General features: G+C 60.5%; 1 protein-coding gene across 10 annotated transcripts in view; it reads left to right on the top strand.

The window, feature by feature from the left end:
- Positions 1 to 15,918, top strand: part of Grm4 (glutamate metabotropic receptor 4) — a 68,514-nt gene that overhangs the window by 10,235 nt on the left and 42,361 nt on the right. The window contains exon 1 of one of the 10 annotated variants that reach the window (XM_021259999.2): positions 7,517 to 7,712. The exons of the other annotated variants lie outside the window; for them this stretch is intronic. Coding sequence (XP_021115658.1) covers positions 7,701 to 7,712 — 12 coding nt within the window. The 5' untranslated portion in view covers positions 7,517 to 7,700. Of the gene's footprint in view, positions 1 to 7,516; positions 7,713 to 15,918 lie in introns of those variants that run through there. 10 annotated transcript variants of the gene reach the window in all.

Below are 15,918 nucleotides of genomic sequence, written 5' to 3'. Positions count from 1 at the left end.
CCTCTCCTCCCACCCCTTCAGCCTTCCTCCCGGGACAGGGAGAACTGTGAAGAATCCCTTCCAAAGGGTCCCAGACCTGCAGGATGCCCCAGAGTGGGACCCCAGGTTCTGGAGCCAGCCATTCACACCACAGTGTGAGTGAGTCACAGACTTCCCTGGGAAGAGCAGTCGTGCAGAAGAAAGAAGAGGGCAGGATCCCAAGGAAAGAGGAAGTGGTTTCCACATCTGGACTGGAAGAGCTCATAGGAATCCAGAATCATCTCTTTTTTCAGCATCCCTGGTCCTTTAAAATGTTTTTAAATTTTGAGGCAGGCTCTTCTTCAGCTGCTAAACTGCCCAGCCTGGGCTTGAACTTGTGGCTCTCCTGCCTCAGCCTCCCAGAGTGCCATGATTACAGGTCTGCACCACCACGCCCAGCCAGAAGTCCTTTGGAGTCTTATTTCCCAGTGGGGAAAACCAAGGCCCAGAGGAGGGGAGGACGCCCCACGTAGTGCTCGAGAATTTGGGCCTCCCCAGGCCGGGCGAGAATGAAGGACTCAGGTCCTGAGCCGGCCCCGCATGGTGCCTGGCACACAGTCAGCCCGCAGGAAATGTCACCGCACAGCTTGTGGCTGGGCCTCAGCCAGCGAGCAGGGCGGGAGAGGGTGGGTGGGGGCAGTGACAGACGGTGACCTTTGAGGCTGATCCCGGAGAGGCCCCACCATCTGCTGTGCCCCTCGCGCCTTCCTGCCAGGAGCGCCGAGCCCAGCAGCCAGCTCCACTCCGGGTCAGGAGCCGTTCCGTGGACCTGTCCGGCCCGGTGGCCTGGCGGGGGTGTGGGTGCCAGTGTGGCCCGGGCTCCTCCAGAGCAGCTTGGGTGGCATCAGAGTCTGCATCAGGTCATGGCTTCTGCAGCTTCAGCGGGCTCTGTGCTGGGGCCAGGGCCTCTGGCTCCTGTTACCTTTCCCGCTGGCGTCTCCACAGGCAGGGCTTCGCTCGCTGGGCAGCCCGAATGTCCTTCCAAACCCAGATGGACCCTGCTTTCCCTCCCCAGTTCTCACGCTGACTGCTGCGCCTAGATCACCATGCAACCCCCGGTGCTGCTGAACACGCTCAGCCTGGTCCTCGCTGTCTCGGGGAGCAGCCCCCACCACTCACACCCTTAAGGCTCCCTGTAGATAGCACCCTATTTTTCTCTCTCTTTTTTGTTTTTTTGAGACAAGGTCTCTCTATGTAGTTCAAGCTGGCCTCGAATTCACTATGAGGTCCAGGCTGGACTCGAACTCAACGGTGATCCTCCTGCCTCAGCCTCCCAAGTCCTGGGATTACAGTTGTGTGCCACCACGCTCGATTTAGACATCACCCTATTTTTCAACCTCAGGGACTTTGCACCCACTACCCTCGCTACCTGGGATCTTCTGCCCCACTCTTTGAAGCTGGATCTTTGTCACACACACTTAAAAGCTTAGGGGCCTCTCGCTCCAGTCACTCTGTCCCATTTCCCTCCTTGGCTCCTTCACGGCACTCGCCCCAACTGCCCTCATGCACAGATTTGTTTGTTTCCCCATTTACTGCTGCCTTCCCTTCTAGACCAGGGTGAGCACGAGAGCAGGCCAGGGCCACGTCTAGGCTGCTGTGTGTCCAGAAGCTAAGAAAGGCCTTTGTGTAAATAGCTGGAAAATCCCAAAACAAAACAGGACATGTCGCCCGTGAGAAAGCCCTGTGACCTTCATGGTTCAGGGTCTTGAAGTGAGCTGCTATAGGGACAAAGCCCCGGGGATGTGGTAGTGGGGCCGCCCCGGGGGTGACCCGGGGCCCCCTGGATGTGTTCTGTCCCCTCGAACCTTCTCAGGCCCTTGCTGCCTGCAGCCTGCAGCCTGCAGCCTCGGTCCAGCAAAGGCCATGCCGGTTCAGGGCTTGCCTGGAGCGTGGAGGAGACTGGGACCCTCGGAGCTCAGGGAGGTGGGTGGTGACATTTAAGCACTGGGAGGCACAGAGAAGCTGAGCAGCATGCGCCAGCCTGGTCAGGCCCCGGCTGTGCGGAGGGGACTGTATTTATCCTTTCCTGCTCGCTGTCCTGTCTGGACCACCAGGTACGAGTGAGTCTGAGGTGCAGCTTAGTGCTTCCTGCATGGCTTCTCAGAGCCTCACTTTACCCATCCACGAAATGGGTGCGACTCTCACCCAGAGAACCCACAGAGTGTTCGGGGCTCCTAGCAGATGCCTGGGGAGGCTGGTGTCACCAGGACACGTGTCAGTGGACACCAGGGTACATGTGAGGTGCAGGGCCCCTGCGGGTGGGGAAGGAGGGACGCGGGTCCTGCCGGGAGGACCACACAGCCCTCTGCTTTCACAGAGTCTCTCTCCCCAGTCCCTGTGGGAGGGAGCCTCGAGCCCAGGGCCAGGGCTGCACCTGGATGGAGAGGGGAGGGCAGGAGGCCCATACCCCTTCCCCACGCTGGGCCAGTGGGCAGAGGTTGGCCCCAGTGCCCTGATTGCTGGCACTGCACCCTGTCCCTGCCAGGGCCCAGGGCGGTGGGAACAGGAGGGGCCAAAGTGCAGGCTTCAGTTGAGGTGCACAGACATTCTGTAAGTTAGGAGGGAGTGGAGGCCTTCGGGAGCCCTTGGAAAGGACTTGGGGTGTTGATGGGCCCTGTTCAAGGTGTGGCATTTTCGGAGGGGCTGAGGGGGTGCGGCGTCTAGGGGACTTCCAGTTCTCACCCGCTGGCTCTGGCCTCCTCTCGTGTGGAGTGCAGTTTACCCATCATAAAGCTCATTCGTTCATACATTCAGCCATTCGGCGAATCTCGATGGTTGCGTCCTCCAAGGCCCCGTTGCTGTGCCAGGTGTCAGCTGGTGGCATCTCCGGTGGGCCAGCAGCCCGTAGGCAGGACTGGGCTGCGCTTCTCCTGGGCATTCCTGCCCTGGGTCTGGCTCAGAGTCAGACAGGCAGACAGACAGACCGGAAGTGGGCAGTGGTGGGGCCGGGCTGGCCCTGCTGCCCCCTGCGCAGCCCTAACCATGTGCCTCTCCTTTCCCCCAACCACTAAACTAGCATTTTGAAAACCCAGATGAGTCGGGAGGGAAAGGCAGCTAATTCTGCTTTCTATCCCAATTGACCTTTGCTGTGCACCTTCCCGAAGGCGGTGGCGGCTGGGGGACCGAGGAGATGGCATCTGCCCCTGGCCCGGCCTTCCTGGGTGGTGGAGTCAGCCTGGGGAAGGGCACAGGGACGCCTGTCTGACCCTCCTTCCCCATGTCTGTGCCCAGCTCCCTCCTGCCTGCCGCTGTGGCCTCTGCTCCTGTCGCAGCCTGCAGCGTCGCCCCCTCCTGCCCCCTTTCCATCCCCTGCCTGTCTCTGGGCTCTCGGGGTGGCATGGAATGGCCTCCACCCTGTGGCCTGGATGGGGCGGGAGCTGCAGGCAGCTGACAGGCCTGCCCCTGGCCAGGCCTCGGACACACTCATCCGCCCAGCTGCCTGGCACCTGTGTGATGGTCTTGGGCATCCTGGTGGGCACCCGGAGCCCTGACTTGGGAGTCCCCTCCCAGCTGGCCCCCAGGCACGCCCTGCAGAGGACACCCGGCCCTGCCCAGGCGCTGCTCTGGGCCCTGCTGCTCACTGTGGGTGGGGGTCGCCCGCTCTTTCCCAGGGACCCGAGAGGCCAGGCCCCTGGCAAGGGTGTGAGTCTGCTTCAGAAAGGAACATTCCACGCAGGTGTGAGGGCCCATGCCTTAATCCCAGCAGCCAGAGGGCTGAGGATTGCAAGGTCCAGCCCAGCCTGGGGCATTTAGTGATTTGGAAAGAGCTCTCTCAACGTTTAAAAGGGGGGTGTGGGAGGGGCTGGGGATGCAGCTCAGTGCAACGGCCCTGGCTTCAGGCCCCACTACTACACACACACACACACACACACAGACACACACACACACACACACCCGCGCTGCAGCCTGGATGCAGATCCCGGCTGGCTCGTGACCTCGGGCACCTCACTTGTCCTCTCTGAACCCCGTTTCCAGATCTGCAGGGTGAGTGAGGGGTTCGGTGGAGGAGCAAGAGGGCTCCAGGCGCCTGCGCGGAGCAGGGGCTCAGGAAACAGCGGCAGTCTGGGGGGCTGTGAGGGCTCCCCTCTCCGTCCTCTCCGTCCCTTCCCTCCTTCCTGGACCTTGCTCCCTCGGGCCTCAGTTTCTCCCTGTGCCGACAGGTTGCCCTTGTGTGTCCGGGCTGCAGCGTGGCGCACTTACGTCCTCCGCACCCCGAGCTGTGGGTAGTGCTGGGGCGGGGAGGTGTCGGCCTCTGCCCCGGCCTGGGGCCTGCGGACGTGTGCGAGTCCGTGTTGGGCCGTCACCGCCAGCCTCTCTGCTTCCTCGACGTGGGGCTCACGCGGAGGGATTTCTTGCTCACCGCGCTGGGATAGCTTGCTCACCGCGCATGCGCATTTTTACTTTTAGGCGGCTGGGGACTGAGCCCAGAGCCTTGACGCGCTCGGCACACGCTCTCCCCTGAGCTGCACACGGCCGCTGAGCGTGTATGTGGATGAATGATTTCACGCACATGGAAAATGGACCACCTTATGTCCACCGCCTGCACGGTGTTTTGCTGCGGTAGCATGAAAATTTGTTTTCATCGTAAGAGAAAACGTTGCAAATACATGAAAGGCCCCTATGTGCACTTCCGTGTCCCTCTCCCGTCTCGTCCTCTTCAAAGGCGACTGTTGTCCGGTCCTGGACATGACACTCTTTTTTTTTGGCGGGGGGGCGGGTACTGGAGATTAAAGCCAGAGCCTTTGTACCAAGCTACATCCCCAGCCCCCTTCCCTCTTTTTTATTTTTTGAGACAAGGGTTTGCAAAGCTTTAAAGTTGCCCAGGCTGGCCTTGAACTTGTGATCCTCCTGCCTCAGCTGTAAACTCTTGTAATTCCTGTCTACTTCAATCTGTGTATCCCCATAGCTGATATTTCATTCAGATTTGTGTTTGAAGCTTGATGAAAGCAGGATTTACTGTCTGCACTCTGCTTTCACCCCTTTTTCTTGGCTGTATTGTGTTCCACGGTGGGACTTGCCTCTGAGTGTTTACTCCCCCCTCCTCCTGTCGAGGTCACCCCAGTAGTTCCCGGGACATCCTCGCCAGTATCCCCCATGCCAACCAGAGCTCCTAGTGGCCCAGGCCCAGGATGGAGGTGCAGGCTTGAGGGAAGCCAACTGCCGGGTCTTCCAGGTGCTGCTTGCTGCCTTGGTTTCCCCAATCCGAGGAGCCTCTGCTTGCTAGTGGCCGGGTGTTCCAGGGAGGGCACAGAGGGCAAGGCCTGGTGGCAGGAGAGAGCTGATGTGGAGGCTGCTGTCCTGCCTCCGAGGCCTTGGGGCTCAGGGTTGTGCATGGCTGAGGAGGTGACAGCAGGAGCTGCTCACAGCAGGGCAGGGCTGCAGCTGGAGGGGTAGGAATCTGAAGTGTTCGGGAGTGTTAAGTGCCTCGTCAGTGCTTTGATTATTTTAAATTGCCTAAGTGGTTTCTTAAGATGGCCCTAAGTATCCCAGGGACACAGACATAAAATCAATTAGGAAGTACAAGCAGGACCCTGGAAGGCAGCGATTGCTACACCTGCCCCTACCCGCACCCCCTGGCCTGGCCTGTCGCCTCCTCAGCCCGCTGCAGCTCTGCTGCCCTCAGGCCCCACTTCTCTCTCTAGGATTGCTGCCCACTGAGACCTTGAGATCCTGGCAATGCTCCTGCCCCAGCCTCCTGAGTGTGCTGGGATTATAGGCGTGTGCCGCCATGCCGGACTATGGCCTTCTTTAAATGACAGTATGAGTGAGGGCATAATGTTTTAGCTTGGTTCAGTGTTTAAGGTTCCAAAGGACACAGCCTGGGGCCCTGTCCCCTTCTGGGGGAGATCTCAGGCCTGCTGTGACAGGCGGAGGGGTGGGGGGGCGCTGTGTGTCCCTCCCCTCTCCCAGCCCTGTGTGGGGCCCCTGTGGCTGGCCCTGACCTGGCTCTGCATAGCCTCATCGCAGGTCACAAACAGCACCACCTTGTTCTTTCTTTTGTGTTTTTTTCTTGGTACCGGGGATCAAACTCAGGATCTTGTACTTGTGAGGCAGGTGCGGTGCCACTGTGCTAAATCCCCAGCCCTTCTTTTGTGTTCTCTTAACACAAGCCAACCTCTGCTCCTGAGAGAAAGCCAAGCTGCCTGGACCAGGCCTCGGGCTCCTGACTTGCTGAGTGGGGCCCTCTGGCATCGCCCGGCTGGGCTGGCTCCCCCGAATCTTGGCATTCATTTGGCAAATGTTCACTGAGGATCTGCTCCAGGCCCCGGCGCTGCTACCGAACAGGGAGGTGGCTCCGCAGCTTTGTCTGGTTTCCAGTTCAGTCATGATGTGCACGTTTTATGCTCCCCGTGGGGTTTGTCACCTGCGTGGGGCCCGGCGTTTTCAGGACATTCCGATGCCTGCATAGGTGGCTTCTGGGTGTTTCTTAGAAACTGCCACGGGGAAGTGGGGCCCAGTGGGGAAGGGGAAGCGGATCTGGGGTCAATCCCTGCAGTCATGGCTGACAGTCTTTCACAGTAACTCCGTTTCACTCGACCCCTGGAAGAGTCACCACAGCTGCTCTATTTTACAGATGAGCAAACTGAGGCTTGGAGCAGTTCCTGTGTGTGAGGCCACCCAGGGGCTTTGAATCAGGGTCCCAGGCCCCAGGCCAGAGCTCTGCTCCACCTGTGCCCGGAAGTCACAAGCACGGCCGTTTGGCTGTGTGGGTGCAGCGGTGCGTGGTGCAGGAGCGGAGGTGGGTGCTGAAGGTGCCCTGCAGGCCGGAGTTGGCAGCCCGTGCTCCCTGCCTCTTCCTCACCTCTCTCCTTCCCCCTTCCCTGCCCTGAGCAGGAGTCCCCTCTTTCCTCACTGTTGCTGTGGTTAATAAAAGCCAATCTGTTGTGGCTTTGGAGGAAAACAGAAAAGCATGAAGAGCAGGTAAAGATTGCTCAATTACCCCTCTATCCACTCTCAATTACCCCACCGCCTTGATGCGTCTGTGAATTTCCTCCCAGCGCCGCTGTGTAATTTACCAAGTCGAGATCACAGCATTGGTGAGGTGCGGTTCTGTAGCCAGCGTTCGTCCGTCAGGCTACAGTGGTGAGCATTTTCCGATATCCCAAATGCTCCCTCAAATGAGGTACTTAGTGGCGACATAATCACCCAGCGGGGCCCTGGCATCCCTGAGCACCGCGTCCCGCTGGTGGCACCTGGCCGTGAGGTCTGTGGCCTCTCCCCACCGTGACAGTGCAGCGGGTGGCGGGCCGCTGAGGTGGGAGGCTCCCTAATCGGAGCAGTTATCCTGGGAAAGCCAGGTGCTCAGGTGAGCTCCCCCGGGGTGGACGCGGCAGGTGGAGCGTAGGAGGCAGAACCAGGTGTCCGGCGAGGCGGTGGGTGTGGGATGCGGGGCTCAGCTGTGCCAGGGTGAGAGGAGGGAGCTGATCTCCCAGGAGCCTTTGTTGCGGACAGGCAGCCGCGTGGGAGGCTGGGCCTGGGGGAGCCACACCCACCGCGGCTCCTCAGCCCTGGCCGTTTGCTCCCTGCGCCACCCCTTCCGCTCTAGTCCTGGGCCTCTGTCCCAGGCCCCCAGCTCCCCATCTGCTGGCCTCTGCCTCCGGCAGCCCCCCGGAGAGCTGGCCCCGCGGTATGCTCTGCCCCCTTCTTGCTCCTGGACGTCTCTGAACACCGAGGTGTAGCTCATGCACGTGGAAGTAAGCCTATTCGGATGCACAGCCCAAGGAGCTGTTAGGCGTGTAAGACCTGTGTGACCCGCACGGCTGGAGCCCCTCCTGGCCGGCACCGCCCCCCACCGACACCCGGGCCCCAGCTCCTCGAAGCATCGACTCCTGCGCCCGGGTGCGAGCTCCGCTCTGACTGAGGCCCAGCGAGGGGCTTGGGTGGTTGGGCTCCTCTTTTTCCTTCCTCTGCACTATTCCATCCCCACACTCTTTGGATGGTTCATCACTTATTTATCTGTTCTGCTGCCGGACATCTGGGCTAAGTCCAGTTCGGCTGCTATGGGTCAGGCTGTGCTGGCCATGGGGGACGCGAGCCCTCGTGTTGTTGCGTGTGTGCATTTGAGGGGGGCCGCGCTCATGGGCTGCTAAGTGGACAGCGCCTGTGGGTGGGCGTCAGCTCCGCACTTAGTGTGTGACTCTTCTTCACGTAGTAGGGTGCTGAGTAAAAGAAATGGCTGAATTTGCACTGGTGCTGGGAGTCTGACGTGGGCTCTCTGATGTGAGTCACGGGCGAGGAAGTCGGCCTCCGGGCCCGCTCTCCAGGCAGGGCCCTGGAGGCTCCTCTAGAAGGCGGTGGAGGTGCAGCGCCGCCTGGCTCCCGGTTCTAGGCGGCGTGTGTTGGCAGTTGCCTGCTCATTTCCAGCTCGCCCACTTGGCTCTGCTCAGCCTCTATTCCAGTCTGGGGGCTGCTGAATTAATCTCGTGGTGACCCAGCCAGCTCCTGAAGGATCCTCCAGCTTTCGTCGTCCCGAGTCTGTGCCCCGAATCAAATCGGGGACATCAGGTTGGGGTAGGCCCACTCCTATGCAAGGCAAGTGCTCTTCCTGCGAGCTCAGCTGACCGTTAACACTCGTTTTGTTTTTTTTGGTACTGGGGATCGAACTTGGAATACTCGTTTTCACCTTTTCAGCACTGACTGTGACCGCGCCTGGAGGTGCTGGTCTGGCCATTGTCACCTGCATTTCCTGAGTGATAAACGGGGTGCTCAGATGGGTGGCAGGTGGTGTCTGGGTTCCTCTGGACCCCGGGGAGCCCTGCCTCCCATGAGCCGCAGTGTTTGAGGAAGGCTGGAGCAGGCAGAGGATTGGGGGTGGCCGGAAGCCCTGTAAGGCTGGGCCTGGGGCCCCTTTGGGAGGCCATCGATTGACTAATGGTCTTTGAGAGGCCGGAAAGGATTGCTGGAGTCTCGGGGCAGCCTTGGGTCAAAGTTCTCCGCAGGCCCAGCGGCCACTGTCCACGGTCTGAAGCCGGATTCAGAGGCCCTCTGCTGCCGTTTCTGATGGGAGCCGGGCATGTGGCCGGGTGCCTTGATATTTTAATTGAAGCCTGGAGACACGGTTGCTCTCTATGCTGTGCTAACAATGTACAGACTAAATAATTCAGCGGTGGCTGTGTTGTGCCTGCTGTCCTCGCCCGTGGGGGCGGCCACACGCACGCTCACACGCACAAGCCGCCCGGTGGGCCAGTGGTGGCTCCCTGGGCTGTGCCGGAGCGGCTGTCATCAGTGAGTGTTGCTGGAGCTCGAGTCAGTGCCGAGACCGAGCAGGTGGTGGGGACGCGAGGGGGCGAGGCGTGCATGATCGGTCGGTCACTGCTCAAGTGGGATGCAGGGGCCTGGGGCTCGGAGAGGGGGCAGCTCTGACAGTGTGCGCGGCGTGGCTTTCTGGGGGTCGCGCAGGTGGAGATGGGCCGCAACAGTGCTCCCAGCAGAGAGGACAGCTTGCAGCAGGGCTGGGGCTTGGGGTTAGAAGCACCCAGGGTGAGGCTAGGAGAGCCATCAGGGGATGATGGGACAGCCCAGAGCGGAGGTGACAGGGGCTCAAGAGGTGGCCTTACACAGTGACATTGGTTCATTCAGCAAGCAGAGAGTGGGTATTTTTATGAGCCAGATGTTGGCCTAGGTGGTGAGTACAGCTGTTGACAAAAGCCACGCGATCCTTGCCCACATGGAGCTGAGCTCGTGCACGGGAGGGCGGTGAACATGGTGAGTGATAATGGGGTTGGGGTTTAGAAATGTTAGGGGAAGAAGGGCTCTTTGTAAACGAGGCAGCCGGGGAAGGCCTGGGAAAGGGATGTTTGAACATAGACCCAGGTGGTGGGAAGGAAGCCAGGCTGGGTGGTATTTTGGAAGGAGGGTGCAGCCTGTGCAAAGGCCCAGAGGCAGGAATGTGCTTGGCCCATTCAGGAACAACAGGAGGCTGTTCACAGAGGAGAGGGTAATGTGGCAGGGACTGGGTCAGCAGGCCCTTGTGGCACCTGAAAGACCTTGACTTTGACTCCACGAGCAGTGGGTGGTCTTTGCAGGGTTTTGAGCAACAAGAGGCCCTTGGTGGCTCCACGTGAGGACCAGTGTGTAGCAGCTGCATGGAGGAGTGTTTGTAACCCTCCTCCCTTCTCTCCCTTCCCTTCTCCCTTGGCCTAGGGGTCACAGGCCCCAGACCTGCTCCATGGAAAGCTCCAGGGGCCTCTGGGGCCTTGGTGGTTCTGCAGAGTCCCCTCAGCGGTGGGACCTTCAGCTGCTGCTGGGTGGATCCCACCCAGGGCCCACTCTGGGGCCTCTCCTCACCCATAAAGTGGCATCGAGACAGATGTATCCCCCTGGGGTGACGTGGGTCGCAGTGGGGAGGAAGGCACTTGGGGGCACAGGTGTGCAGGCCAGAGGGGCGGATGAGGGGAGGCTGAGGGCGGACGCTGAGCACAGGTACCCAGGGCCCCGAGGCTCCGGGAGGCGCCCCTGGCTGAAACCAAGCCAGGATCTGAAACCTGCATGGAGGAGAATTTGGGAGTAGGGGGTCCAGGAGCTGCCGAGGGTGGTGCTGGGAGGTGCCTGGTGCCCTGGGCTGGAGTGGGGGCGGCTTCCTGTCCCCCCTGAACTGCGAGAAAGTGGGGAGTCCCCGCCCCCATCAGATTTGCCCCTCGGCCCCACCTGGGGCAGTGGGGGGTCAACAGCCCCAAAAAGGGTGTGCTAATCAAGGGGCTCCTTCTGGGAACCCGCTCTGCCGGGTGTGGGGGCGAGGGTTGGCTGGGCCACACCCTGACGCCTTATAGAGCTGTTGCAAGGCAAGGCGGGGAGAGTGGGCAGGAGGGCCTGTTTAATTCATTTCCATGTTTTATTGTTCGTTGGATAAATAACCTTCATTAAGATGAGAAGAGGCAGGGAGGGATGGACAGGGAGAAGTTTGATTAATTTCGAGCTGGGTTCTCATTTGTTAATTTTCTCCCTGTTCAGCAGGATTATTAAAACAAATTACCGAAGCTGCCGCCACCTCCCAGGCAGGAGTGGGGCCTCAGGGAGCCATCGGGTCCCCTTAGCTCCAAGTCGTTAGGTGCAGCTGGGGCGCAGGGAGACCTCCCACTTCCCCGGAGCGGCCCCGGTGAAGGTGTGGACAACAGGACGGGGATGTGGTCAGGGCCCTCGCCAGCGGTGCCACGCTCCTGGGCCTGGGGCCTGGGGCCTGGGGCCTGGACTCAGGCGGGGCAGGCAGGCTGTGCCCACAGCTCGGGCGCCCTTGTCCTCCCCCTGCCCACTGCCGTGGCACGGCCTTGCTGCCTTCACTGCCCCTGCTCCTGCCGCCTCCCGCTCTGCCCCTGCCAGGCCAGCGCTCCTGCCCTGGACCCAGCCCTGCCTGGGGCGGGTGGGGATGGCACCACCTCCAGCTGCCTGTGGGGCAGTGAGATCTGGGGGGTTGTGCTCCCCACAGTGCGCTGCCCGGGCCGCCCTGAGCAGGTCCAAGTCTGTGTGCAGTGTGTGTGTGGAGGTGTGTGTTGGTGCAGTCAGGTGTGTCTCACTGTGCATGCCGTGAGTGTGTCCAGGGAAGCCCATGGGGGGCACAGGGAGCCTAGCCCGCTTGTGCACACCTGTGTGAGCCATGCTCACAGGTGCAGGGTGTGTGTCCCAAACTCCCCAAGGCCAAGTGTCCAAGGAGCAGCCGCACAGACCCCAGGGGAGGGGTTCAGACCAATGCTTCCTCCTGGGTGGATGGGCAGCAGCACCCACTGTGACAAGGGTGTCCCGAATGTCCCTCTGCCGTACACGCCCAGGTGCGGGTACCCGGCACACAGTAGGTGCTCAGGAAACCGGGGCTGTAGTTAGAGTCACATGGTGAGCAGGGCAGATGAGGACTCCGTTCCTTTCCCTGTGACTTTGAGGTGGCCGGGGGACCCTCGGGAGCCTGGTGGTCTTTTTTCTTCTCTTTTCTTTCTTTTAAAAAATTGTTTTTGGTCTTTTTTCTTTTCTTTTCTTTTTGAGACAGTCTCACTGTGTAGCCTAGGCTAGTCTCAACTTTCGGCAGCCCTCCCGCCTCAGCCTCCTGAGTGCTGGGATCACAGGCTGCACCAGCACACCCGGCCTATGGAGCCCAGTGGTCTTGCAGGAGTGGGAGGGGGCCAGGCAGCTGGGCTTGGAGAACACCCTGGCTGGCCTCACTCCTGGCTCCCCGGGTTTCCGGTGGGCTTGGAGTTCAGGAAGGGGTCCAAGTGCTGCCCCAGGAGGACACTTAGGAGCTGGAGGGTGGGTGAGAAGGCCACATTGCTCCATCCCTGCAGCCACACCTGGTCCAGGCCACGGTCACCTCTCAGGGGGCTACACACCTCTCCTCTCAGGCTGTGCTCGCCCACCTCCCGTGTTTTTCCCTTCAGTGCCTTGAATCTGCTATGGGCTCTTGGCCCCAGGACCTTTGCACCTGCTGCCCCTTCTGCCCGGAAGGCTCTTCTGCCCCGCCTCTCTTGGGTACTGTCTACATTGTTCAGCTGTCAGCTTAATGTTCCCTTCTTGGCCGTCCTGGCAGACCCTCACTCTCGCTCCAGCTCTCCCAGCCCCAACTTCCAGGGCTGTGATCGTGTGGTGTTGCATACAGGGCTGGGGCTGTGTCTCCTTGGGACTCGGCTCTGCCAGGACGGGGATCTGTCTGCTCCTACTCGCTGTGGCATTCTGGTGCCTACCAGGCTGTGGATGCACAAAGGATGCTCCAATATATGAGCTGTGAGTGAAAAATGCGGCGAATGTTTAAGTTGAGAACAACTTATTATAGTAAAACACACATCGCCCCGAATCCCCCTCAAAATCCTCCCCTCGCTTCCAATACACTTACCCCACTGTCCCTGCCACTCTCTGATGAGCTTGTGAAGTTCCCTTCGTGTCTTTAGCTGTGCTGGGTGGCTGCCTCAGTGTCCAGAATCGATTCAAAATATTCACCTTCCATGGTCATTTTGACTTTGGGGAGGAGCCAGGAGTTGCACGGTGCCAGATCCAGTGAATGAGGTGGACGAGGATGCTGTGATGTTCTTATAAACTGCTTTTCCACTGGATGATGCTTGGCAGCAGCATTCACTGTGGGTTTTTTTTTTTTTTTTTTTTTGGTACGGGGGATTGAAGTTGGGTCCTTGAGCCTGTGCAGCAGGTGGTGAAACCACTGAGCTAAATCCCCAGCCCCTCACTGTGGTTTTTTGTTTTGTTTTTGCAGTACCGGGGATCGAACTTAGGAGGACCTTGCACTTGCAAGGCAGGTGCAGCATCACTGAGCTACATCCCCGGCCCCATTCACTGTGTTTTTTTTTTTCCTTTTGGTACCAGGGATCGAACTCAGGACCTTGTGCTTGCAAGGCAGGTGCTGGAACCACTGAGCTAAATCCCCAGCCCCTATTCACTGTGTTTTTGATCACACCTTGTAAAAACACTCAGGAAAGAGGGCACCCAGTGCTGCTGCAGAAAGTGGCAAGAGCCGTGGGAAGTGTGTGTGAAGCCAGGGGGAGGCTTTGGGGAGAGGCCACGGGGGGGGCGGAGCAGCTAGGCACTGGGGAGTGGAGCCGGTCAGGCAGCCTGGGCACAGTCAGAGTCCTGGCTGGGTTTTGGGTTTAGTTTCAGAGCAGAGCCAACAGCAAGTGCTGTTCAGTCAGGTCTGGGCTGGGAGAAAGGCTCCAGGCTGGAATGTGTCCAGTGCTGTGGCCCGGGAGCGGGAAGGGCGGCTGGGAAAGGCTCTGGGGGCCCCGGCACAGGAGCTCAGCTCTGCGGCTGCACCTGGGACGCCAGGGGAGTGGGCGGCTTGAGGGAGCCTGGTTGGGGCATCTTCATCTCCTGTCGCGTGGGCAGTGGTGAGGCCTGGGCTGCAGGGCCTGTGAGGTGGGCAGACGGATGCCATGCCCAGTGCTCAGTGCAGACAGAAGGCACTGCAGTGGGCCTTGGGGCCTCTGCATGGGGCCGGGAAGGGGACAGGGCAGCGGACCAGGGCTGCCCACGACAGGGAGGGCACTGTGCAGGGCAATGCCCCCTTGGAGCCGGTGCCCCTGCCTGGGGCCCCCCACTGCAGCCCCTGGAGCCCAGCGGAGCCTCCTCCCTGGCTGCCTGGGCAGCTGCCCAGCCCAGCCCAGAGTGACATAAATCACACCGCAATGGCGATGTGACTTTTATCGGTTCACGTGTTCAATAATGCTAACTCATCCCATTATATCATCTCATATTAACACAGCGCCGTATATTACCGGCACGGTGCATTAGCTCGCCCTGAGCGCAGGAGGCCATGGTTCATCCTCCAGCCGCCCCGCCCCGCCCCGCCCCGCCCCGGTGGTCAGGATGCGGTGGGACTGCCTGTGAGTCGGCAGCTGCGTTTGTGGAGGAGGCTTTCAGATGTACAGGCCCCGCAGCAGCGTGTGTCAGACTGAGGGCCGGTGAGTTCAGGAGCGTGGAGCCCTGTTCCTCCCAGCTGCTTCTGGGGCTGTGGTGCCAGGTGAGGAACAGGGTTGCGAGTGCTCAGTGGGTGGAGCCACACAGACAAGGGTTCAAATCCCGCCTTGCCCCCGGCTCTCGATCTGCATTTGAGACTGCTGCACCTTGCGTGTGTGAAAGGGATGGTGGTGACTTCCTGTCCTCCTCGAGAGCTCTGCATCCCCTGTTCTCTCGTGGGACCCTCGAGGTGAACTTGACAAAGCCCAGATCCCCGCTGTGGTGCTGCTTGACAGACGACAGGGTGAAGCCCAAAGTCGCAGTCACTTGCTCCTCACCCCTGGGAGCTTGATGGGGGGTGCAGCCTCTGTGCCCAGGAGGCTGCGGCGTGGTCCCCACTTCCCACCAGGCCTGGGGCCCCTCCTGCCGCCCGCTGCCCCCTCCAGCCCTCGTGGATCACGCTTGACAAGGTGCCGGAGTCAGCATGTAAAGCCGGCAAAGTGAGTGTAATTTATCGATCTACATTTCGCCTATGAAACAGGACAAGTGCTGATTTGGGGATCTCGTTTGTTCTCGCTGGCCCACGTTCCCCGCCTGCCTGGCTCTTATCTACTCTGCTGCCCCACACTCCTTTGTCCTGGCCCACCCGGCCCCTCTTTTCTCCTGCAGCTTGGCTGAGGGGGGTTTTCTCATGATGATTAAGGCCGAGTTGAGGACTGAAGAAAGCTCCTTCCTGGGGAGGATTTGTTCAAGTGCCTGGTGGCGCACCTGTCTGTTCTCTCCTGGAAAACGCAATTCAGAACAGGCCTGGAAATAATCTGGGGTCGCTGGGCCCCCCGATAAGAGGCTGGACACCTTCAGGGGTGCCGCTGACAGGTCAGGGACTCAGTGCAGAGGCCTCGGTGGTGAGGAGCACCAGATCCTGGGGAGGGAGGAGGGAGACTGAGCCCCGTCCACTGCTGGCTCTGCCAGGGCTGCCGCTTAGGGCCACCGCCATGCCCAGGCCCCCCCCATGGAGGGCCAGGCCACAAGCGACCCGCTCTGCGGCACTGTGGCACTTGTCCCCTCAGCAGGCTTGTCCCCTGCCCGTCACTGCCCTGGGCCCAGGCATCGAAGGACGCGTGGGCCCCGAGCCGATGTTTCGGTGGGGGGTGGATGATAAATGGGCTAAGGAGAAGAGAGCACCTTGGGAAGTGATGGTGGCTGTGGTGGCAGGAGGCAGGTGGCCTGGCGGCCCCTAGGGTGACAGGGCAGGGGCCCGTGTGGCAGCAGCTGTCAGAGAGGCTGGGGCGGGCGCAGGTCGGAGGGCAGGTGTGCGATCGTGCCACTCAGGCGATGGCAGGACGGCCTGTGGCACGGAGGCGCTGTTGGGAGGCTGCCGGAGAGGACCGCCAGGCTCGGGTCCTGCCTTCTGGCCTCGTCGAACTCCCCCGTCCCTGGCCGCAGGACGATGCCAGCTCTGCCCTGGGGACTTCCCGTTATGCAGCCAGGAGAGAGGAGAGGCTGCTGGTGACCTGGGGG

This window comes from Heterocephalus glaber, unplaced genomic scaffold (genome assembly GCF_053883595.1).
Source record: "Heterocephalus glaber isolate CG9 unplaced genomic scaffold, H.glaber_assembly_v1.0 deba00001141, whole genome shotgun sequence".
Lineage (NCBI taxonomy): Eukaryota > Metazoa > Chordata > Mammalia > Rodentia > Bathyergidae > Heterocephalus > Heterocephalus glaber.
Note: the sequence above shows the minus strand (reverse complement) of the source record. Positions and strands in the feature narration are given on the sequence as shown.